Consider the following 23,461-nt stretch of genomic DNA (forward strand, 5'->3'; position numbering starts at 1 on the left):
CCATCTACAGAGTTAACGCTTTCATCATTATCTGAAAACAAGAGGATTTCACTCCAACTCTCTTTAAAGCGGAGTTTAGAGCTGCACGAGGGCATCCACACCTGCAACCGCGTCTGTCTCCAACTCCCTCCAGTCGTAAAACGACACACCTTTACTGTCCTGGCTCAGGACAACCCCCCCCCACACACACACACACACACACACGTCACACACACACACACACACACACACACACGTCACACACACACACACACACACACACACACACACACACACACACACACACACACACACACACACACACACACACACACACACACACACACACACACCCCACCTGATTATAATGACTGACAACCCAAAAAGCCCCTACATTCCCCCCCCGACATGCGAACCTGCCGTTCCGATCGTAATTCGACATGGTTTGAGGAGATCCACATCATGAAGGTACAGTGCGGTGTGCTGACACTGCTCAGTCTGGTGTGTGGCGCCGAGGCGTCCAGGTGTTCGCCGACCTCTTATTATAAGAACTGCTGGATCCGCCGCTTCCCGGGTGTCTTTATCGACGTGGAGGAGTCCCAGAGGCGAGGCGCGCAGCTGCTGCAGAACTACCAGGAGGACTCCGCTCTCAAGTGCAGCCGCACCTGCTGCCTCACCAGGAACTGTAAGTCGTTGTATGTTTCACTTAAGTCTCTTTAAAGTATTTATTTAGGAATTAATAAATGCAATACATACAAGGTTGTATATGCCGGAACTGTTGCCTACAGCGAGGAATTGTAAGTGGTTTTATGTTTCACTCAAGAAACTTTTTAGTAGGCTATTCATTTCTGAATTCATAAAGGCGATACATTTATAGTTTGTATGTTTTCGTTTCATCCATTGGTAAATCCACCAACCAACGAAACATTATATTTTAAAACGTTGTATTATTTTGAACGTTATATTTTTTTGCATATTAGGTCTATTGGACTTAATGTGTGACTATCAGGTGTATTGCATCTGTAGCAGGTGCCTCACGCGATGACTTAGACTTCCGTCCTTTTGTGTCTGTAGTTTCCTGCAATCTGGCAATATTTCAGTATGACACCGTTCAAGAGAACGCAAACTGTTACCACCTGCACTGCCCGACACTGGAAAGCTGCATACTTACCCATAGAGGCAACGTGGTGCTCTACAACATCACCAAGGGTGAGTCTGGAGCCTGTAATGGAATTATATTATTGCTAAGTATTAATCTAGAAAATGAAAGTGTTGCAGAATCGGATTGGCTGATTAAAAAAAAAAATATATATATATATATATATATATATATATAGGCCTATACATATATATACAATTGTAGCCTACATTCCGCATCGTAAACAAAGAGAATATAGCCTACATATTTTTTTTCTCCAAAATATTAAAATAAAGAAAAGATTGGAATATTGAACTTGAACATTTCAATGATTAATGTTCCATGTCTTAGGTGTTGACCCTGACCTGTTGGTATTTGGGAAATATTTCACCTCAAATGTGCGTGTTTTACCGCACCTCTACACACGAATCAACGCCTCGGAGCCGATGGCCTCGGACAAGCGGCAGTTTAACCGGCCCCCCCGTCAACCGTCCAAGCCTGTGACCCCCGCCATGCCTGTGAACCCCGACTCGAGCAGAAGAACAGGCACTGCTTCAACAAGAACCGCTACAACAAGAACCATGGGCACCAGCAGTTCAAACACACCTTGGAGCTCCATTCAACCAACAACCTCTCAAACCACTTTGCCCTCCCCCACAGACCTGTCCCCCCTTGGGAGTAGGCCTACCCCGGACCCCGCCGCTGATAGTCCCCAGTCCCAGGCGCACCAGTCAGCCACAGGCACCCCTGTCGCTCCCCTGACAGCCACCATAAGAAAAACGACAACAACAACAAGACATATCTTATTGGACCAAACTTCTCCACAAACTGATTATAAAGAGCTTATTGCAGAAAGCCCTCGGGTCAGCAGCAGCTCCACTAAGCAAGACACCACACGGTCCATGCCATACCCGTCCCCACCATCTACCCAACGCGGAACAGACACACCGGCAGCCGTGTCCGATTCATCACAAGCTACCACCATGACTTCCGCCGCCACACCCTCGGCTGCTCCCCTGGCTAACGCGGAGAGCGGCAACCAGTACGCCGCGGGGAACGAAACGATAGGAGGCCCCGTCGGCCGGAACCTAACGGCGGTGGGGAACGGCGAGGGGGGTCCGTGGACGAACGGAGCGGAGGGCGACGGTGTGGGGACGGAGTGGCGCGTTGCGGCTCACACCCTGCTGGTGATGGGGGCCACGTGCGTGACGGTGCTGCTCAGCTGTTGCTGCACCGTGCTGGCGGTGGTCAGCTGGCGGGGCCGTCGGAAGAGGAAGGGACGCTACCGGACCACCTGGAGGGGGAAAGGGGAGTCCATGCGTCTGATTAAGTACGTGCTCATCAGAGAGGGTTCTTGAGCGCGGTCGAGAGGAAAGAGAAACGAAAAAGCCACCCCCCCCCCCCCCCCCCCCCAAAAAAAAAAAAGTTGACAGATATTGGGATTGGGAGTTCATGTTTTTCGTTTCGTTCATGACCGTGTCTTAAAATGTACATTTAAAGAATGTAAAATGGAATGTTATGTAAATCATCTAGGTTATTGCTTATTAATGTGAATGTTGCACACATTTAATAGGCCATTTTTATTTCCCCCCCTAAACTAAAAGTTATCCTATACCGCATCACTATTTAAGAGAACCCTAAAAGCACTTCTGGGCACAGGGACACAAACACAAGTAGAGGCCTTAGAGTTAATGAAAAACAGATTTATTAGAGTTGACGTTCTGAACACATTAAGCCCACAATTACAGCATACGTATCTGGTTTCACTTGTGAACCAACAGCTCGTGACAGGACACAAAAAGCAGGCGCTTCACCACAGCGCCTCGGCATAAAATGGGCGGCGATAGATGATACACACGAAGACGTTCCGTTCTGGCCGAGCTACATTTCAATACACTTCAAAAGAGTGAGAGAGGATGTTTACGCCAAACCTTGTGGAGCGTGCCCTACACTTAAGTGCAGTGATGGGCGCTCCCAAGCAAGAAATGCGATGGAAGGCGATCCAAGGGTTGTCGCGCGCGTTTTGGAGAAGCTCTCCGGGCTTTTAAAAAGTAAGTGTCGAGTGATGGTGTGGTGTGGTCGCAGTTTGCCGTCCAGCACATTTGGGGGTTTTAAATGTCCTGGAAATCGCACGGACCGCAGAGCAAAGCTGTTTCAAGAAGGAGAGAGGGGAGAGGTAGTGGGGAGACAATGGGGGGGGGGGGGGGGGGGGGGGGGCTGGATATTTAGCAGAACTGTCACTGAATGATTTCCCTCTCTTGGATGCGGGCCCTCTCTCTCTCTCTCTCCCCCACGGTGAGGAGGAGAGAAGAAGTGGAACGGAGTCGGGGTTATGAATGAGGATTGAAGAATAACTTGATCGCATTTACCCTTACTGAAAAAAGTAAAAGGTTCCACTTTCAACCACACGACATTTGTATTTGTTTGCCACTGACTGTCCAGGAGACCACGGGAGTCTCAAACAATATCAGAATGTTTGTTTTTCAAGCCTCTAAGAGTAACCCCATGCTCCAAGTGCCAATGCAGTCCTCTACTTGTGCTCCAACTGCCCTAGGTGCCCTGCCTCCCCCCCCCCGTGTGTGTGTGTGTGTGTGTGTGTGTGTGTGTGTGTGTGTGTGTGTGTGTGGATGGCGGGATGGGTTGAGGGGAGTGGAGGGCTGGGTCCCGGTCAGAGATACACACACTACAGACTGAGCAGCTTCTTCACGGCCTCTCTGTAGCGGAGTGTGGCTCCCTCGCTCTCCCCCTCGTTCTTCAGTCGGGTGACCGAGTCCCGGTACTGCTGAACCTCGGGCCGGGCCAGCAGCTCCTCCCTTGGGGGCGCCTCGCCCTCGCCCACGCCCACGCCCTCCCCCGGGACGGGCGTGGCCATGCGGGCCAGCGTGTCCAGGACGTTCTGCTGCGAGGCGCTGTCCTCCCAGATGTACTCGCGGCGGTCCGCCCTCGTCATCTCAGACTCCCACGCCTCCGTTTTCTGAGACCACGGGATAAGAGAAGATTAAGTGAAGATAAGTGAATGTTGGACATAATCCCATGATGGATTATGCATTAAATTTTAAATCGCATGGCTCGATACATTTACTGCATCTATGGATCTCCTGTGCACACACCTGCCCATTTTTGGGCACGGATTGGATTTCCCTGAACCTGTAATGATTTCATGAACACTTCCAATTTCCAGTTCCAACATGTTTGTAGTTTATTGGGTTGTGTTGGCCGGTCCAGTGCTCGACAGTGAATCACTGTCGAGCACTTGGTCACTTGGTCACCAGTTACAACCCAGAATAATGTCAAGATACCTGATGATTACTAGGACTAAAACCTTTTCTTTAGGAGCCTCCTTTCAAGAAGTACAACATTGTCAGCATTGAACTTAAGAGGGGGTTTCTCACTAGTCGGCGGACTAAGAATGCTCACTTATTATTTCTCATTGGGCCTTGAAGATTCCAACATATTTTGGTGGAGTCCAACTGATCCACATGATCGCTATGGGAACCCGAGGGAGAAACCTGTTGGCCACCCCATGGCCGTCGCTCATCCCAGTCTTTTGAAGCCTCCCTCAGACAAATGGTGTTTCTCCGCACTACCATTGCACCCAGCGCCCCTATCTGCCATCACAATCTGCGGGTACAACAATAGTCCCCACTGTTGAGCGGCTTAAAGCTCCGGCCTGATCCGTCTTGCTCTCCAGGGCCCTGATGGATGCTAATGGCCCTCATCACGGCTTTACATGTCTAATCCATATGGTGTTCATGTGTGGACGTCCCAGACCAGGTCGGGCTGTTGCAACCTCCACCGTCTTTACTGGAGACAATGGAGCGAGAGACCCAATCCATACCTCAATCATAGTAATAGCATGCATCAGAAATCCCTGTAAATCACTTTGGATAATAGCGTCTGCTAAAATGACTTATTAATTTAAGACTAAATAATGGTGAATAGTCGACTCCATACCGGTGACATTGGGCCAACCAACCTGAAAGCATAGCTTCACTATTGGAATGAAAAGTAACGGCCAATGATTACCTCTATACACTCTCAATGGGAAGGTAACGAGGAACTGCATAAACGGCATTCAATTCCCTACAAAAACGTTCTTGCCAGTCTGGGCTAAATTCTACAAGCACAAGTCAATAATAATGAAGTGCTGACAGGCCTGGCACCGGCCACCGTACCCGCACGGCAAACTGACTGGCGACAGACAGCCACCTGCTTTCTCCATTATAAAAAAACGAGCATGCGCCGTGTCCACATTCCTGCCGTTATGTCTCACTCTGCTCACTCCTGAGTCACATTTTGAATGTGTGGGGGTAAAAGCAGCCCCCGGAGAACCCTAACCCGGCCCACTCAGGTCAGACGCCCAACCTCCCGACCACCTGATTGACGGAAGGCCCGGATAAGCACACAGTGGAATCGGCAAAGCACGTTTTTCTCTCACCTTCCCGGTGTGTCCGCCTGTCCTTGAGTAGGTATATAAAAAAAAAAAAAAAAAAGCAAGAGTAAACCGTAGCTACTGACAATGGTCCTCTTTGTGGTCTAGCGTTTCAGCCTCAACAGCGCAGCACTCTGCAGCCTTTCACAGGCCCGTCGGCCGCCACTATGCCTTCCGTTGTGCGTCTTAAAGGGCATCGGACGGTGCTCGGCTTCCCGGCAAATGGCCTCTTTGCAGGGGACTAAAACATGACCAGAAGAGCTCCAGAAGGCAGCAGTCGGAACAACAGGCAGGGGGGGAGGGGGGAGGGGGGGGGGGTAGAGGGGTCCTTGGTGGCGGGTTTCTATGGAGTGGCGTTGGCTGGCTGAATGTGAATGGGTGTCAACATCTGATAGGGGGATCCCGGGTGTTTTGGTACTCTGTGTGGAAATGTCATGAGTCCAAGTACAATACTGCCCAACTCGTGATACATCCTGATGGGATTACACATGGGCAGACATTTCAACCATCTTCACAGGCATATTCTGCCTATTTAATGTTAGCCGTCTACTGTTGCTACAATTTACTCATTAAGGAGACGATTTTATCTAACGCGGCTTGGGATTTCTATTAGAGGTTTGGCTAGTGGTCAAACACACCCCTAAACACAAGTCCATCCTGACAATAATATTTTAACTCTGCATGCCTGCATAACACAACCTTATGATTTTTAAGGGGGAATTGTTTACGTGAAACTGAAGATAGCCCTTTGTATGACTTGCTGGGGGGGTCCGCAACGGCACTGCCAGGTATGTTTTCCCAAACCATCAGTGGAAACCTCTAGATCAGGGGTCACCAACCTTTTTTAACCTGAGAGCTACTTCATGGGTACTGAGTCATACGAAGGGCACCCAGTTGGATACACTTGTCTTCTGAAATAACAAATTTGCCTTTAGTTTTATAATATCATTAATGACTATTGATACTCATCTACGTGAAGAGACTGATCATGTAAATGATTTCTCACAATAATTATTATATTATTATGACTTAAAAAAGGTGGGAAAGAGTTGTTGAAGAATGAGTTGTGCTACGTTTAGAACAGGCCTGCGGGCGCCTCGTATGGTTCTTGCGAGCACCCTAGTGCCCGTGGGCGCTGTGTTGGTGACCCCTGCTCTAGATCGACGCCTATATCTAGTGTAAATTCAACATCGGGGGGAGGGTGAACTGGGCATGGATAATCACGGTCGTGGTTGATCCCAGTGTGCCCTGGTTAGCCCTGATCAGGTCTGAGGCAGGGGTTGGGACGAGATGCAAGTCACATTTGGATGGTATTGTTTTTGCACAAATTTGAAGGACAACCGTGCTCCGCAGTGCTGTTATGCGATTGTTTTCAAGGCCTAAGTCAGAGATACCAACACCAAATGTACCAGGTATTGGAGAGCCTCCAGCAGATTAACGGAAGTGTTGGCAATGCACCACTGTTCGTAGAAGGACCACTTTAAGAACTCTCATGGAGCTTACCCATGCTTCATGGTAGAGAACGGTCAGCAGGTACATGGCATAGTCGTTATTCTGCTGTTTCAACGGACAGCTGGAGAAGAAAGAAGGAGCAATGACAAAAAAGACATTGCTGTATTTTCTGATTTAATATCGATGAGCTTCGGTCTTCATGCACATGCACACACACACACACACACACACACACAAAAACCAAAACCACACCCACAGAAACTCTACCTGTCTGTTGTGATGGTCAGGATGTCTGTGTCTTTACAGTATCTGTCCCCAAGAAGTTTGAGCATCTTCTCCCGTGCATGTTCGTCCAAGTTCAGACTGGAAAGCCTGACCTGGAAGGAAAAGTATGATATTATAGAACTGTACAAGTACAAAAAGAAAGCATGTAATGATTTTCCATAAACAGCGTGCGATGCATAGTGGGTGCATTCAAGCAGACCTTTGATTGTAAAGTAATCCTTTAAGAATTGTCAATCCATTTGATGTATATTTGTATATCAGGCTTTGCGGGTTAAAATCCCTTTACTTCTCAGAGATGACAAAACTATATCAGCTCAGTTCCTAGCAAAGAGAATAGATTGAAACCACAAGATTAAAATGTTTGAATGCTTGTTTCATTGTGTTTCATTTATCTAAACAGCATACATCTAGGAATAATCCGAAATAGTTTGGAAATAGTTAATCAAGGTTTGAATTTCACAAAGCATGTGCAACTGTAGTCATTCAATTTGTTATTAGTGGTCCATCCAACCACGTCAAAATATGCATATGGACATTTATTGTGCCCCTAGTGGTCAAGGTTTTATTCATTTTGCTCACATGCTCCTCCGAAAGATTCACAACCAACCCAAGAAAAATCGGAATACAATTAACAGCATCAGTCTACTCTATAGGTAAGTCAAACGGTACAAGTACATACTAAATCGTACTGAATCGGAAATTTCACCGCAACTATAAGCCTATATCATATCCATAAACATATCCCAAAACCAAATAAGCATCACACGCATAAAGAAGCACACCATTCAAGGGGAGGTCAATCTATTTTGGTTGGAAGTCAAGCCCCTGCTGGACACTGGGGATTATTTACTCTACAATCTTTCCTTGATTCCGTTTAATCCACAGGGATTTATGTCTGAATAACTCCTACCTACAAACATCTGAATTAATGCAGAGAATAAGTGGACCAGATGGTTTGTGATTAGTGCAGGATATCTTTTATGTTTATATATTTTGTTAGTATAGGCCTTTGGGAAGATTGTTCATGCAGGCTCATGCTAGAGTGAGATGAAAGCCCCTAACAATATAACAAATCAAATTGGATATAGTGTCCATGTGGAAACATAATAACCTCAGACATTGTAATGATAACATAATAAAAAATTAATCGAGCAATTTAAAAAAAACTTTGAATTGGGTAATCTTTTTGGGACCAGAACACACTTGCACAAGCTTAGAGGCATCGCAGCTGTCCAAGCAGACTGCCTGATAAAAAGGTCACAGAGACATAATGTTGGATTGCATTTAGATTCTCCCTCAAAATCCCTGTATCCATTTTCCTACATTCTTTCTCGACTCCTATTGGTCCAGTTCTGGGCTCACATCGGGGGGGGGGGGGGGGGGGGGGGGGGGGGGGGGTTGTGCCAGACGTAGCGAAGGATAAAGACAATGTATTGTCTATGTATCCATCCATAGCTAGGATTACGCAACCAATGACAGTGGGCTTGTTTCAAGTATATTCTGTAATACTCTAATATACAATAAGCACTCAAGTTGAGACCAACAACATAGTACAGAAAGCTCCTATTCTTAAACCCACGAATGGACTAAGCAAAGATAGTGGGACATTTTACACAAAGGATTATGATATTCCATCCTGTGCTCCTCCAAAAATGATCCTCAATTTATCATAGGCTGATGTATTTCCAACCCCCACAGAGAGATTATTGATTTTGATTTATTAGGATCCCCAATAGCAACACATCGGAGTGAGAGCTAGTCTTCTTGGGGTCCGAAACATAAAGTATAGACAACAGACAATCACTTGTTTGACATTATGTCAAACAAACATAAAAATAGACAAAGAATAAACAACAGTATGATTAAAAAAAACATCAGAATTACAAATATAACAGAAGTAAAAATGATATGAAAGCTACCAAAGAAATGAAAACATTAAAAATGATACACATTATATATGGACCAGATGTTTTTTTAGCATACTTTTTAAAGTTGTATTTGCAATTTATGCTAGAACGTATGTTTTTTGGTAGTCCATTCCATCATGAAATTGATCTGTAAATGATGGTGTTTTTAAGTCGATTGGTGGAGAAAGGCAGGGGGGAGGAGCTCACCCGGAGAGTGACGACCCGGGCAGCGGGGTTCCTGACGGAGGGCCCGGCCGAGACGTAGTCCGTGGTCTCTATCCGGATGGGGAGGTGCTTGTCCAGGTCGGCATCGGAGTCCAGGCCAGCGGGCCACTCGGTGCAGAACGCTGATGGAAGGAAACTAAATGTCAGCCGGTTTCCCCTCGGGATGAATGCAGTGCCCATCTGATCTAATAAGTAAACAGGGAAACACTCGTATAGGGAAAAACACGCTTTGCAAGGAGGCTTACGTTTCAAGGCTTCACAGTGCTTCTTAATGGCTGCCGGTGTCAAGTGCAGGAAGTTTGGTATCTAAACAGAAGAATAAGAACAGGGGAACCCATTGTTAGTTAAACAAATAAACATCTGTGAAACGCATCGTTGATATATTGGTTGACTGTTTCTACATGACAATGTTTCTATCGACATGCAGGTCTCAGCAAAACTTACCTCTACCCAACATATTTCCTCATGTATTTTTTATGACTTAGTAGCACTTTATATATTTGTTATTATATTACAATATTATTTATTAATTTATAATGAGTAACAAAGCTGATACTTCTAGCTATCAGTTCTACCATTCACTTCACAGTTGTATAGGAGTTCCCACAAGATACATAAATAAGCACAGAAGAAAAAAAATCGTATGGGCTTAAATAAGGATGCAAAGCACTTTAAGTAATCTTTTAAGCCCTGCGGGGCAGAGGGAGAAAATGAAATCTCAAATGTTTTGCCTGGCCCCCCTCCTTTCATGCTGTCGCTACCCAAGGAAGGTACAACCTCCGCGGGACTTGAGGTCAAATAGCACAGCTGCTCCAGACACACAGAGACTGGGCCACATCGAGGGACAGGTGATGGCACAACGACACTCGACAATCAAATTAACTACAAACATGGTGGAGTTGAACTTGGAATTGATCATAGAGAAATCTGAGAGAACAGAGATGGAGGACAACCATCTGCAGGTTTGCTTTCAAGCACAACTGAATACAGATATGTAATTCAGCTGATGTATAATTAATGAATTGATGTATAATGTAACCAAGTTGATGTATTAACTTATCTCAATCCAAATCATATGTCCAGTCATTAAACATTGCGAAGAAACATACATATTAAGCCTCATTGTCGTCTAGACTTTATGCTGAATATTCGATCCAATGTCAGAGTGGATAAAGAGACATATAATCTATAAAGGATTCATAGATTGTATCTAATCTGAGGATGAGTGAGAAACAGTCATAGAGTTAATCACAAACTACCCTCCTAGAGAGATGTATCTAAATCCAATGCATACTGCTGGAAACTCTTATCCATGTATACACGAAGGGAATGAGCTGATTACAAAACATCAATAAAGCCTCACAAAGCATGGTCTTGATTTTACAGAATTTGTTACATAATACATCGTCCTTTATAAGCCCCATGTCACCACTTAAGGGATGACCCACTGACCTTTATCAGCTCCAGGTTGCCTCTCTTCTCTGAGGGAACTCCCCCCTTCACCGGGTAGCCCATACGGACAGGCAGGGGGACAGAGCCCGGTCTGAACGACGCTGCAGACGGGTAGACCGCAGACCAGTCCTGCTGGCTGTCCATCTTCTCTGTTCTGGGCTCCCCTGGCTAAACGACACAGGATCACACACACAGACTCAGTACACGCAGTCGGCATCAAATACGAACTCGTTGTCTGTAAATCTCATAGTCTATATATATACAAATTGTTTTTTGCGAGGTGCACCATTGATTCTGTAATTATCGATGATATAATAACATGGTTTAGGAATTGTACAGATATCTGTCTTACCTCTCGTCTGGGTCGCCTTACAAAAGCTCCTCGACCCCCTCGGTCAGGTCCGCCTTGAACAACAAACACACAGCATTTACACTTGGAGGAAATTACAGATTAACTGTAATGAAGTTACAGCTTGTATTACATAGTAAGACAGAAGACATGACAGCACAGGGACCAGGCACCAGGATGCGAGGCAGAGGTTAGGAGACATGACATCATTAAAAATAATCTTTCATCAAACATCACCTTTATTTCCAGTAAAATTTGATGTAGACAGTGCCGTGGCATATGTCGCCCTGTTTAATGATGCATATTGTCCAAAACCAGGGCCATTTATTCGACCTAGGGACAGGCATATCTTGGTAGTGTGAGCCGCCATGTTTTTCCAATGATAACGGTAAGCGAAGAGGTCCAAAACTCAAACTTTTTGTTTAGATTAGGAAGCGCCCTCTCCAGGTACGGACGGGAAGTGCGATATTTGAACAGGTGATAGAACCAGACTCTGATGGACTACCCGATGAAGTCCTGACTTTCATTTACATTCTACGACATAAACCAAAAAAAATACAAGGTAAATGCTACCCAAAACAATCAAATTACATAGACACACCGACTATCCATGTTTTGCCTTAGTGATAGCATATAGTGTAAAGCATTATATTGTAGAATATGATGTATGGTATCGTCCCTGAATTGATTCCGACGGTGTAGCTGTCACCTTTAAATATTATATCAAACAGGTGTCAATTGAAAGGGTCTCGAAGCATTGCGTGCAGCAGCCTCGCATATCATCGCTCTATGCAACACATGTCAGCGGTGCACAGTTGCAGCGTCGACCTGCAGGCTGGAGAGAGACTCTTCAGAGGAGTACGCTGGGCTGGCTGCACATCATCAAGTCACACGCCGTATCACTTCGTTTCCCGTTCATCTGTATATTTTCTCCGGTTCATAATCGTGTATAATCATATAACTATTCGGATATAGATTGTTTTTGGAGAAACCAAACGTTTACAGATGCGATTTCGTTTAGGCTACTGTAAATAAGAACTTTGTATTTCTTTTTTTTGAATTCAAGGTAAGTGAGTTCATTTTATGTTGTCTGGCTGATTCCTGCCTACTGTGCAGTTTTAATGCATCGCAATCAGTGAACGCACACGTAACTAAAGACATCTGGTGCAGTTACTGGATTCAAGGTTCATGATACGATTTATTTTTCTAAATATTCTACCGTTAATTTTAAATGACGCCTAATTTTATCAATTGGCAAATCTATTTGGCAATTGACGACTGCCAGCTGGCAGGCGTGGATGCACTATATAGAAAAGTCAGACAATACGCTGTAACCGTATTCCCTCACACGTCTATGCTCTTAAAAGTGTATTGTGTATGTGTTAGTTGTTGAGTTTGGGGGCAGAAACTCTATCTACGGAGAGACAGCGGTCCTGGTGGCCCCTGTCACCAGTCCATCAGCTGAGAACAAATATATGGTGGGCGGCGATAGCTCTAGTTACACATCCTCTGGTCCAAATACTTTTCCATAGTCTGCAACCGTTCTACCACCCCAGCTTTCATGGTTCACGGTAGGCTGTTGCAGCCAGGTCATGTGGTGTGGTGACAGCTGGAAAGGTGTGTATGATGTTATACACACCTTACCAGCCATCACCTCATCCCTCTAGTTAGGGTATCTGTCTGTCTGTCTGTCTGTCTGTCTGTCTGTCTGTCTGTCTGTCTGTCTGTCTGTCTGTCTGTCTGTCTGTCTGTCTGTCTGTCTGTCTGTCTGTCTGTCTGTCTGTCTGTCTGTCTGTCTGTCTGTCTGTCTGTCTGTCTGTCTCTCTGTCTGTCTGTCTGTCTCTCTGTCTCTCTGTCTCTCTTTCTGTCTGCTTGCAAATCAATGCTTACAGTGTGGTAGTGTGGCTGGATTTCAGCAAAATAAGGCAACATTTCCGTTCTGTCTTATGTCTTATCTTTCTTCCTGCCACATTATCTGTCCTCATTGTTATTCATATTTGCCATTTGACTTGGAAATCGGTGTTCTGTGACTTGTAAAAGTGCTGATAGAAAACCATAGAACCGGATTCAGTTATCTTTCTTGTCATTGGTTGTTTTTGTAAAGGGGTGAGTGGTCCCAATCAGTAAGTAAAACACAATTCAAGGGTACATTATAGTGTTTACATTTGGATCGGTGCACTTGACATTTTCAATGATACGACTCTGGCTTCAGAGACAAGCAGCACAGAACGGCCAGCCGAGTCACTCATGCATAATGTTCCCTTGATAAGGGCCGTCGCAAGGTGGCATCCACACACACTCTTATCACACTGAAGACTTTGTGAACCAGATATCAGGTGCCGGTATATGCTGTTCGGTCCAATGTAACTCCAACCTACAGCAGACAGAGGCTCAAACACAAGTTTCACTCTTACGTACTGAGAGTCGCTTTTACTATATACCAATTGAGGTTATAGTGCTTGATCGTGAAAGCAACTTTTCACACTTCATTTCTGTGTTCTGCAACTTCTCAGAAGCACATAAAGAGACACTGAGTCAGAAGAACCCATCCTCCACTTCTGCTTTCATGACATGCGATGGTTCAGGGTAGCCCATAAGTCAGTATTTCCAATTGAGAAACAGGGGTATTTTTAAAGACTGCAGGATGTACTTGGACCCCAATAAAAATGGGATCCTTTTTGTTTCAAAATTGGTTATAAACCTTATCTATCTGAATTGCACTATAATAAATTAAATTAATCAGAATAATAGCAGAAAAGTCTGGTGAATCATTCAAATTAACGACACAAATTAAGTCAAGCACAAACTTCTTGTTTCTCAGTTAACTTATTGAAATTTCTTTCCTAAAAGGTTTTGGTGCTGTGAAAAGCTGTACTTTACTGAAAAAGTATTTAAAACAGTGTTTATTGATAAAAAATATAACGAGCAACACTGCCAAAGTTCACAACACTGCATCGGGGAGGAAGCTAATCTTTAACCACAGGCTGCAGTGCTCCTTACAGGTCTTGTTTAACCTGTGACACACAGAATGGCATAGCCATAACCCCTGAAAACGTAGTCATTATCAATTAACGTGCAGTATATATATTATAACATATACAATGTTTTTTTAAATAATTGATATGTTGCTTATTTTGTTATTGATTAATTATGATTGATGTAATATGATGTGTTATCTTTCAATACATAAAAGTTGCGATAGGCAGCATAGTTGTATTGGCTGTCAAGTTTGTTAAAAGCAGGCGGAACTGCTTGGCTGCTTTGCGTCTCCAGTGAGCAACAATGCATGATAGCGCCTGAAGGCCGGCTCACTTAGCGTTCAGTTAGTTACACCCTCTTCGGTAAGTCGATCCTCGCAAATACATGCAGGATCTCACTGCTGGTCATGCTATCTTAATGATTCATCTCACTTCTTCCACTGCAGGTCTGGTGAACACACTCGCCTACACTCACAGACACCTGTAATCGAGCAAAGAGCCTCGACGTCCCCACCATGACCTAGCCACCACACACCACCGCTCTCCTTCCTCAAATGAGCCACGAACGCCCCACGCCACTCCACGTCGCCCGCTGAACCGTTTCCCTGATCCGGACCGCTCCTGCTGGACCGCCATGGGGGAGAGGCGAGGGCACTCCTTCCACGTGAAGTGCCACGTACAGAAGGACTACGGCAGCCGTCTGTCTCGCTCCCTGAAGGCCCGCTGGCCCAACGGCTACGCCAACACCAGCCTCAGCACCAACCAAGGCTCGGACGAAGAGGTCGCGCGAGCAGAGTCCAGCACGACGACCACCTCTGGAGTCACAACTGCTGCCACGCCTTCTACGACTACACCCTCTTTCTCCCTCACCCCGGCCAGGGCGTCTTCAGGGGCCGGCGCTGAAAAGAGCCGCTACGCTCCAGTTTCCCTGGAAATGGACGCCTGCGAGGTGAATAATGGATCAGGCGTCCCGAGCCACCCGCCGCCGTACACAAAGGATCTGGCGCTGCCGATCACGCCGGGACGCCCCTCCGTCTCGGGGCCGCCACCACTGCCCCGGTCCAGTTGGATGCACCACCACCACCACCACCACAAGAGCTTCCAGAGTCCGTATGCCAAGACCAGCATGCAGGGCGACGTCTACAACTTCCTGGAGAGACCCGCCGGGTTGAAGTGCTTCCTCTACCACTTCCTGGTGTGAGTAGTGCCCTACCACCTCTCTCTGGGTGGGTTCGTGCTGATTGGTTGATCCGCACCCGGGATGGGGTTGGTCTCGTGTTATTGGCAGACAAGGTTTTATGTAATTGCAGTGGCTGCGGATTCACGTGAGGTTTGAGTACGTTGACACTTTTCTTCTTTTGTAAGGGACAAAAATTCAGCGAAATCGTATGACCATTGCTTGTCAAGTTCTACCGACTTTGGAGCCGGGCTCGAATAGAAGTGCAGGAGGAATCACTGTCTAATGTTGAAATCAAATCCATGCTTATTTTAAGAGTAGAGTGTCTGCATCAAGACCAGGGGAAAGTTGGTTGGTTTGTCTGTGACCAATTCTCTCTCTGTTATTACATCTATTGCTTAACTATAAACAGCTCAGCTACCTCGTTCATCATGAAGCTGCTTATCGAGTTCGTCCACTAGCTGTCCGATGCTCACCTCCTGTTTAAAATACACCTCATTTATGACTTGTATGACCCTATTTGGTGTTCTGGAAATGCATGGTCATCGGGCTATTATATTAACCCTAGTTGGTATAAGTTTGACTTGTGTCAACACAATTTTGTTTATGCTGTATTAAACTCCCTGTTGTGTATTCTGTACTAATATGCGATACACTGTCTGTACAACAGCAGCCTGTGAACACCATTTTTGGTGTGAACAGAGTTTGCAGTGCTGAGAACAGCATGTGAACACAGCAACGAGGCAGAATACAGAATTACAGCGCAACGTGGGTTTTGACCTTGGAGTTGAGGGATACTTTTTCCAACAATGACGTCACAATTATGACACGCCAAGATAAGACGGTAACAGGCCGGCTTTTCTGATCAGCCCAATCTTCATTAGGGTGACACACACGCTCAAACACACGCACACGCACTGGCACACAAGTATACATGCATACAGTATCTTACACTGGATCCACACAACTTTAAACAGACAGAGGTGGAAAATGTTAAATTATCATACATACACATACAGGCCTATACACAAACACAAACAATTTATCCACAAACAATGTACAACTTTATTTGAGGTATTAGTATACTCACATATATAAACACACATATAATGCATATAATACATGCTATAAGATGTATAGGGAAGATGTTAAGCATTCTGTATGAAATGTTATCTTTCTATGACAGATGGTGAAGCAAAGTTATAGCTACGTCATCTTCAGATGATAGCCAGTGGGTTCCGAGATTGTTGCTCTCAACACGGACCCTGTATGCAACCAAAACACGCTCAAACGGGACTTGTCAATAATACTGGGACTGCAAACATGAAGCAGAACCCTTCTGATACCAAAATACTGTCCCATACCAATACCCTACAGATTCTTAATTCATATGCGGATGTCTGTTTCTAGAGATAATCCTTCGGTATCAGGTGTCAGTAATCGTCTAAAATGCAGTGGTTTTGATACCCACTAGCATCCTGGCGGTACATTAATAAATGAATCCCTGGTGCTGTGATGTGACCTGTCGGCAATATGACAGCCAAGGGCGTTTAGCAGAGACTCTGCGGTAGCTAATGGGTTTGGTTTCAAAAGGGCCTGATGTGTATGTCTCGGGCTTCCATTGGCCATCTGTGTTCCTTCCTGATCACAACATCTCCATGTGTGTTTAACACAAACCCTGGCACTGTAACTACACCGTTATGGATAATATGGTGCATGCTCACGCGCTTAAATACTCTGTCGTGTATGATCCACACACAGGCCTGATCTTCGTACGCTTTCCCATTCATCTCGGCCTCCAAGATGCAAGCAGATTCACCTCCTATTTTCTGAGTAATTCGAGCACAAGATGATTGCTAAACCAGGATGGAATATCGGTGTTTGTGGTGGTTGTATGATGTGGTGTAATCCACTCTAAGCTGCTCCGTGAGGGCTGGGGGGTGAGGGTGGTTCTGGTGGCGGCGGCATTAGTAAGCGGCTGATTCTGTTGAAGGCTGCCTCTACAAGGCTGGTTGTAGATCATGGATGAGATGGAGGCCGACGGTCTTGCTGCTGAGCAGCCATGATGCCCAGACATGACATGCAGTGTCATTGGATTAGGGCCTTGTGTTAAAGACGCTGTACGCAATATCAATTTGTTGCTTGTGTTGAATAGCCCTATATTCCGACCGCCAGAACTGTTATCGCTAATGGTGCCTTTAATCAGGGAACACACTGTATTCTTCTAATTTTAGTTCTTTGAAAATGATGATGGATCACTTTTCCTATGATTGCCATGACAACATACCCAAGGAGCCCAAAGTGATGTCTTTCAGTTGTTAGCTAGCAAAGTGTCGAGCTGCTAAGAAAAACTAGCATGATTATGACGATTCATAATTTAAGATGAGGGTCAAAAATGACTTCTGTCCTGGTAGTGTCCGTCCACCACGACGCCTCCCCCCATGTTTGAGTGTCTCTCAACACTCGGGTTAATGAACCATGATGTCCGTGGTTGTTTGCTTGTTGAGTTTGTGTGGTATAAAAGCATGTACCAGGTCCCCCCAGTAGGATCCATGGCCTTAGCACTATATATGCATTGCAGTTTGTCTTCTTCCCCATTGCGTAAGGCACCGAAGTGATCAGACAACAGCATGGGGTCTTCATCATTTGGTGTGAGCTGTCACCGTTTCTCTTCAGCCAGTTAGAAACAATGGCTAAGGAAGTTGGGTAGATTTGTCAATGCTTACAGCTGTGATGGATGTGTGGTGTGTGTGTGTGTGTGTGTGTGTGTGTGTGTGTGTGTGTGTGTGTGTGTGTGTGTGTGTGTGTGTGTGTGTGTGTGTGTGTGAGAGTAATTTCACTGCATATTTATGTCTATGTTTGTGATGTCTCTGCATACATAATGCACATTCATTATTCTAAAATGCTAGTCCTTTAACCCTATAAATCATAAGAAGTGATTCTGAACAAGATACAGCGAAACAGAATGTTCACCAACCCCCCCCTGTATTAATCAGCATTTGACATGCCAACCACAAGTCATTCAAACACGCTAGATGAAGCGAAATCACGACAATGCAGTGCTATGGTCATGTATGGCCCAGCTCTCTGCAGCACCTATGTCCTGGGAATGTTTGAGTGATCCAGGGTAGGCCTGGGCAATCCTAGCCCAGGCTGAACAATATTTAGGGTGGCCAACACATCTGGGACCCTGATTATCACAAAGCAGCTGGGGGCTTTGGCTCAGACTGCTGTACTGCGGCACTTCCCGCAGAATCACAGCCAACGGCGTGTGTGAAAGTATATTAGTGTCTCTTCAAATAAGTCTAGTTGCTCCAATATTCATTGTATTATTGATTGGTGATAGTGTATCGATTAGGGTTGCAGCGACATCGATGTTTATAATCTACTATAGGCTGCTACTGATATTGCTGATCATTTCTTGATCATGTCGTCTTGCCATGTAAATACTTCTACTTAGAAGTATTTACATGGCATCCCCGATTACATGGCATCCCCAACTTTCAGTTGTTAAAAAAAAACATGCTTCCTAATGTCATAGCACACACAATTCCAATCGGCTGATGTATTAGTGCATCTCTAATATTGATTGTTCAGCCTATCTTGTTTTTCAGTTTCGATAAAAGTTTCTGCTAAATGGCTAAATGTATGTTTTCATAAAGTTATAAAGAAATGTCTACCTGGGGCACGCTACAGCATGGCGGCTTCTGTCTCTCTCTTTGTAATCCTTCCTATCCATGACATTGCATAATTTCCTCAAATAAGCATGTCATCATGTTTGGATCATTATCAAAGCAGGGTTTTCCAAACATTGGCTGCAGTGCCACATTCCTTGTATGGGTTAACCTACTTGGCAGTAAATCACATTCGCATTCAGAATCTGAAATACATCTCAATGTATTTTTGGAGATTAGGCGTGGGAATACTTGTGGACATGGACCGGGGGGAAACGGCACATAATAAATGTGACATATTTGCAAGTGAAAAAATGAATTAATGCCAGACAAAGCATAAGGCAGGTCTGATGGGATGGTCGTGGTTTACTTTCTGGTGCAGAAGGGACACACGCTTGCCAGCTGTGTGTGTGCCCGTTGTCAGGCTTTAGCTATGTGACGGCGGCGGCAGAAAACAAGTTATGATATCATTGATAGCATGCAGTGTTAAGCCATCCAGCGTTGTTAGCACCATTGCATCAACATAAACAGAGGTAGTTGTGTTGATTTGGCTTGGCTATGAACGGAATAATGACCATTCATACTTATTGCTTCTTTTAGCAGCATTTGTAGAAGACTTGTATAATATTCTTGTGGACATTTGCTAAAAAAGCAAATTTTTTGGTGCATATCTACAATGGACCTAAGCAAGCCAGCTCCCCTCTGGCGATGCTCAGGTTCTCTGGTGACTGTTTGGATTTGGATGGAATGGCAGAGCTTAGAAAGAGATATACAAGCTCACTACTTTTATTTAGGTTTTAGATTTCCTGCTGATCGCAAATCCCTTCTTCTCCCCCATAGGCTGAGTGCATTGCATTTAAATGATTTGAATGGTGATGTAACTGCTGTGTGTGTGTGACCACATCTGTCTCTCTGTCTGTCTGTCTGTCTGTCTGTCTGTCTGTCTGTCTGTCTGTCTGTCTGTCTGTCTGTCTGTCTGTCTGTCTGTCTGTCTGTCTGTCTGTCTGTCTGTCTGTCTGTCTGTCTGTCTGTCTGTCTGTCTGTCTGTCTGTCTGTCTGTCTGTCTGTCTGTCTGTCTGTCTGTCTGTCTGTCTGTCTGTCTGTCCGCAACCTCTATCAGTAGGATGACGGCTGGGCGTGTGTGCTCTAATCCTCACCGAAGAAAGACGCAGTTGCATCTGTATGTGTGTTTGTAAAACACAGATACCATAAATACCAGCCCATTCTGGAAATACTAAGGGACCTAGGCTACCAATGCAAGCTAATAGTGTTTATTTTTGGAAGCTTGGGGCATGTCCACAACCGTGTTTTCAGTGGGTTAAGGCTGGCTGGGCTCTCCAGCAGAAAATCTAAACAATTAGCAAAGTTCTGCTCCATATCAGCAGTGATAGGCAGCCTGGCAGTGTGGCGCAGGAGATGTGTTTTGTACCCTTGAACAATGACTTATCTTATCTCTGAAATATTTGAATCTTGTCTCTTGTAATGTGATTGGTGGATTCAAATAAAGAATTAAATGTGTGTGTGTGTGTGTGTGTGTGTGTGTGTGTGTGTGTGTGTGTGTGTGTGTGTGTGTGTGTGTGTGTGTGTGCTATTTGTTATAAATGTCTATACATTGTTGATGTTGAGTAGTTGTTTGCATGGAGCCAGCCAGTAACACACTAACGACCATGCAGGTGTCTATTGGGAGTGCTGTCAATTTAAAACAATACCGGGCCTCAGAGGGAACCAGATCTATATCCAAGCTGCTTTATGATTCTGTATGCCTTTGCTGTAATAGGTGAGAGGTGAGCTGCATGGAAGACACTCGACAATGTACACTTGCAGAACTGTATATACGTGAGATTATACACGTTGTCCAACGCAAATTTATTGATCATATTCTGTAACAACAACAACAACAGGCAATTGCAAAAGTACCTAAATATCTGTTTTATGTATTGATTATACAACAACAGAGGAGACATACACACACACACGCACACACGCACACATGCATGCATGGCTGTTGCTAATCCCTTTGCTTCAGGGTGAAGTCGGGCCAAAGACCCCTGGACCAGGCCAGCCTCAACCAGGGGAGGTTGGGGAGGGTCTCCAGTGTGAATCAATGAATGGTGGGCTGACTTCCTTGCGTCTTCTCTCCCCCTGCTGCAGGTTTGTCATGGTGCTGGTGTGTCTGGTCTTCAGCGTGCTGTCCACCATTGAGCAGTATGCAGAGTTCGCCACCGGGACGCTCTTTTGGATGGTGAGTGAACACATCTCATAGGGGAATGTAAAATGTTCAATACACAAGTTCAGCTCCTACAGGTGTCGTGCAGAAATCACGATTATGATGATGAAAAATGTACGTCCGTAACAATGTCCAGCTGTATCCCCGAAAAGGCCAAAAGGCGAGCCTACCCCATTCCCCTCCAAAAACATAAAAAATATATAATGCCACCATTAAAGGTATGTTCACAAAAATGTATGTATAAGTAAAAATAAATGCACCAGATGATCGCAAGGAACCACTGCCAAAAAGGTTATACAGGACAGCAACTGAAACACAAAGGACTATTGACTCATTTGAAACCACGTTGAAATGTGATAGGACTTTTCAGGCAGAGAGCACATGTCTAAATGTGTGCGAACCCAAGACGCAAGAGTGTATTACTTTGTATTCAGTTTTACTTAAGACTTGAACCTTTCCCCATGTACTGCAAATGAGACGGCTTAAGTTACGAATGAATTAAGAATGGGAAGCGTTGCCCTGAGTTGTTTAACTGCAGTACCCCTTCGCTTCCACATGATGGCGGTAGAAGATCTTGGCTGGGAGGGGAACGGCCATCTTGACACTTCAACTCAAGACTGATAAGACCTTAAGTTGTTTCAGACCCTCAGCAATGTCAGCAATTCTACATACACAGATATCAGAAAAAGCAGCAGAAATGTGCATAATATATTTCCAGTGTGCTTGGGTATCATCTGCACGTTGTTTGTGATGATCGGTTCTATTTTATTTTGTGAACACTGAACCACACAACACCACGCAACAGAGACGGAGGATCCTTTTAATTAACTTCAAGAAAGTTCACGAATGCTATATGGCACAAAAGATAAGTGCAATATAAGTCTGCGTGTTTCGGGACTCCTGCTAAGTTATGTGATGCTGAATGACGTGGCTCCTCACTGGCTACACCCCTTGACACCAGCTAGTAAATTACCTTCACTGGGCTTATGAGGCTATTAGGGCTGCTAAGTGATGCCATAGATCAAGGCCCTGCCACAGGTACTGAAAATGATGGCCACTTTTTGGATTAACTACAAAAGACTTGTGTCATCCATCTCTCTCGCTCCCATACAGTAGATATAGAATAGTCACTTACACAAACAGTGGCTAACCAATCATGTGGCAACACATTTACAGACCAGACCGACATGCACATGAATGCGCACATACAGACACACAAATCACACACTACTGCACCGGAGTGCGACTACGCATGCACGCGTGTCAGTGCGCACGTGTTACCATGTACGCACGCACACGCACGGACGCACACCTGAACTGCAGGAACACACAGGCACACATGTACACACACACACACACACACACACACACACACACACACACACACACACACACACACACACACACACACACACACACACACACCCTCTGCGTGAACACTGAGGGCAATCCGAGGACAGGGGTGTACGTTGTGTTCCCTAAACTTTTGGCCAGTGCCCTTTGAGGATCTACTATCAGTTATTCATTTATTTACACCCAGAGGGAGCCCAGAACGCTGTGTGTCTCTCTGTCTCCGGCTCCGGCCCAGCTTCTCCTTTTTCACTCTCAATACCCCTTCCCCTCCCCAACCGCGCTCCCTACTTTAATTGCAACACAGCATCGTTTGGCCAGTGTGTCTATATCTTTGTGTCTAAATAAAAGTTTGTGTGTATTTGTATGGAGCATGTGTGCGTGTGTGCGGTTGTTAACGCTGTTAATGCCGACGTGAACCATTTCTCAGAAGCGAGCTTTAATTACATGTGTGTGTGTGTGTGTGTGTGTTGTTTGAGTTTCGTTATTTGTGGTGGGGGAGTGTGTCTGTGTGTCTGTGGACTTGGTGTGTTTGTACTTGGTGTGTTTGTTCTTTGTGTGTTTGTTCTTTGTGTGTGTGTGTGTGTGTGTGTGTGTGTGTGTGTGTGTGTGTGTGTGTGTGTGTGTGTGTGTGTGTGTGGCGTGATGTCAAAGCCGTGTGTATCATTGGTGAAGCTATACTTAGCAAGTTCAGGGTCAGCTGACGTTCATGAATCACATGAGTCGCTGCTTATTTTGGATGGCAAGCGGGAACTCTGGTCCTTGAGGATATTTGGCTTTGTAGCAGGCTGCCAAAATAAAGCTAGGCAGGCCTGGCAACACACACACGCACACAC

General features: G+C 45.2%; 3 protein-coding genes across 3 annotated transcripts in view; 2 read left to right on the top strand and 1 right to left on the bottom strand.

Annotated features, from left to right (window-relative positions):
• The first annotated feature begins 189 nt into the window (after positions 1-189).
• LOC132464147 (MANSC domain-containing protein 1-like) lies at positions 190-2,525 on the top strand. Its single transcript, XM_060060366.1, has 3 exons — positions 190-664; positions 1,054-1,188; positions 1,469-2,525. The coding sequence occupies exons 1-3, from the start codon at positions 388-390 to the stop codon at positions 2,473-2,475; spliced, it is 1,419 nt and encodes a 472-aa protein (XP_059916349.1). The 5' UTR covers positions 190-387; the 3' UTR covers positions 2,476-2,525.
• Positions 2,526-2,805: 280 nt separating this feature from the next.
• mrps35 (mitochondrial ribosomal protein S35) lies at positions 2,806-11,619 on the bottom strand. Its single transcript, XM_060060367.1, has 8 exons — positions 11,457-11,619; positions 11,223-11,275; positions 10,871-11,038; positions 9,664-9,724; positions 9,401-9,540; positions 7,269-7,378; positions 7,053-7,122; positions 2,806-4,091 (listed from the first exon to the last, which is right to left on the bottom strand). Exons 1-8 carry the CDS (start codon positions 11,587-11,589, stop codon positions 3,801-3,803), a joined length of 1,026 nt encoding a protein of 341 aa, XP_059916350.1. The 5' UTR covers positions 11,590-11,619; the 3' UTR covers positions 2,806-3,800.
• A 1,584-nt stretch (positions 11,620-13,203) lies between these two features.
• Positions 13,204-23,461, top strand: part of kcnq1.2 (potassium voltage-gated channel, KQT-like subfamily, member 1.2) — a 78,968-nt gene continuing 68,710 nt past the window's right edge. Inside the window, exons 1-2 of the mRNA XM_060061562.1 lie at positions 13,204-15,394; positions 21,200-21,290. Coding sequence (XP_059917545.1) covers positions 14,832-15,394; positions 21,200-21,290 — 654 coding nt within the window. The 5' untranslated portion in view covers positions 13,204-14,831. The remainder of the gene's footprint in view (positions 15,395-21,199; positions 21,291-23,461) is intronic.

Source organism: Gadus macrocephalus, chromosome 9 (assembly GCF_031168955.1).
Source record: "Gadus macrocephalus chromosome 9, ASM3116895v1".
In the NCBI taxonomy this organism is placed as follows: Eukaryota; Metazoa; Chordata; class Actinopteri; order Gadiformes; family Gadidae; genus Gadus; species Gadus macrocephalus.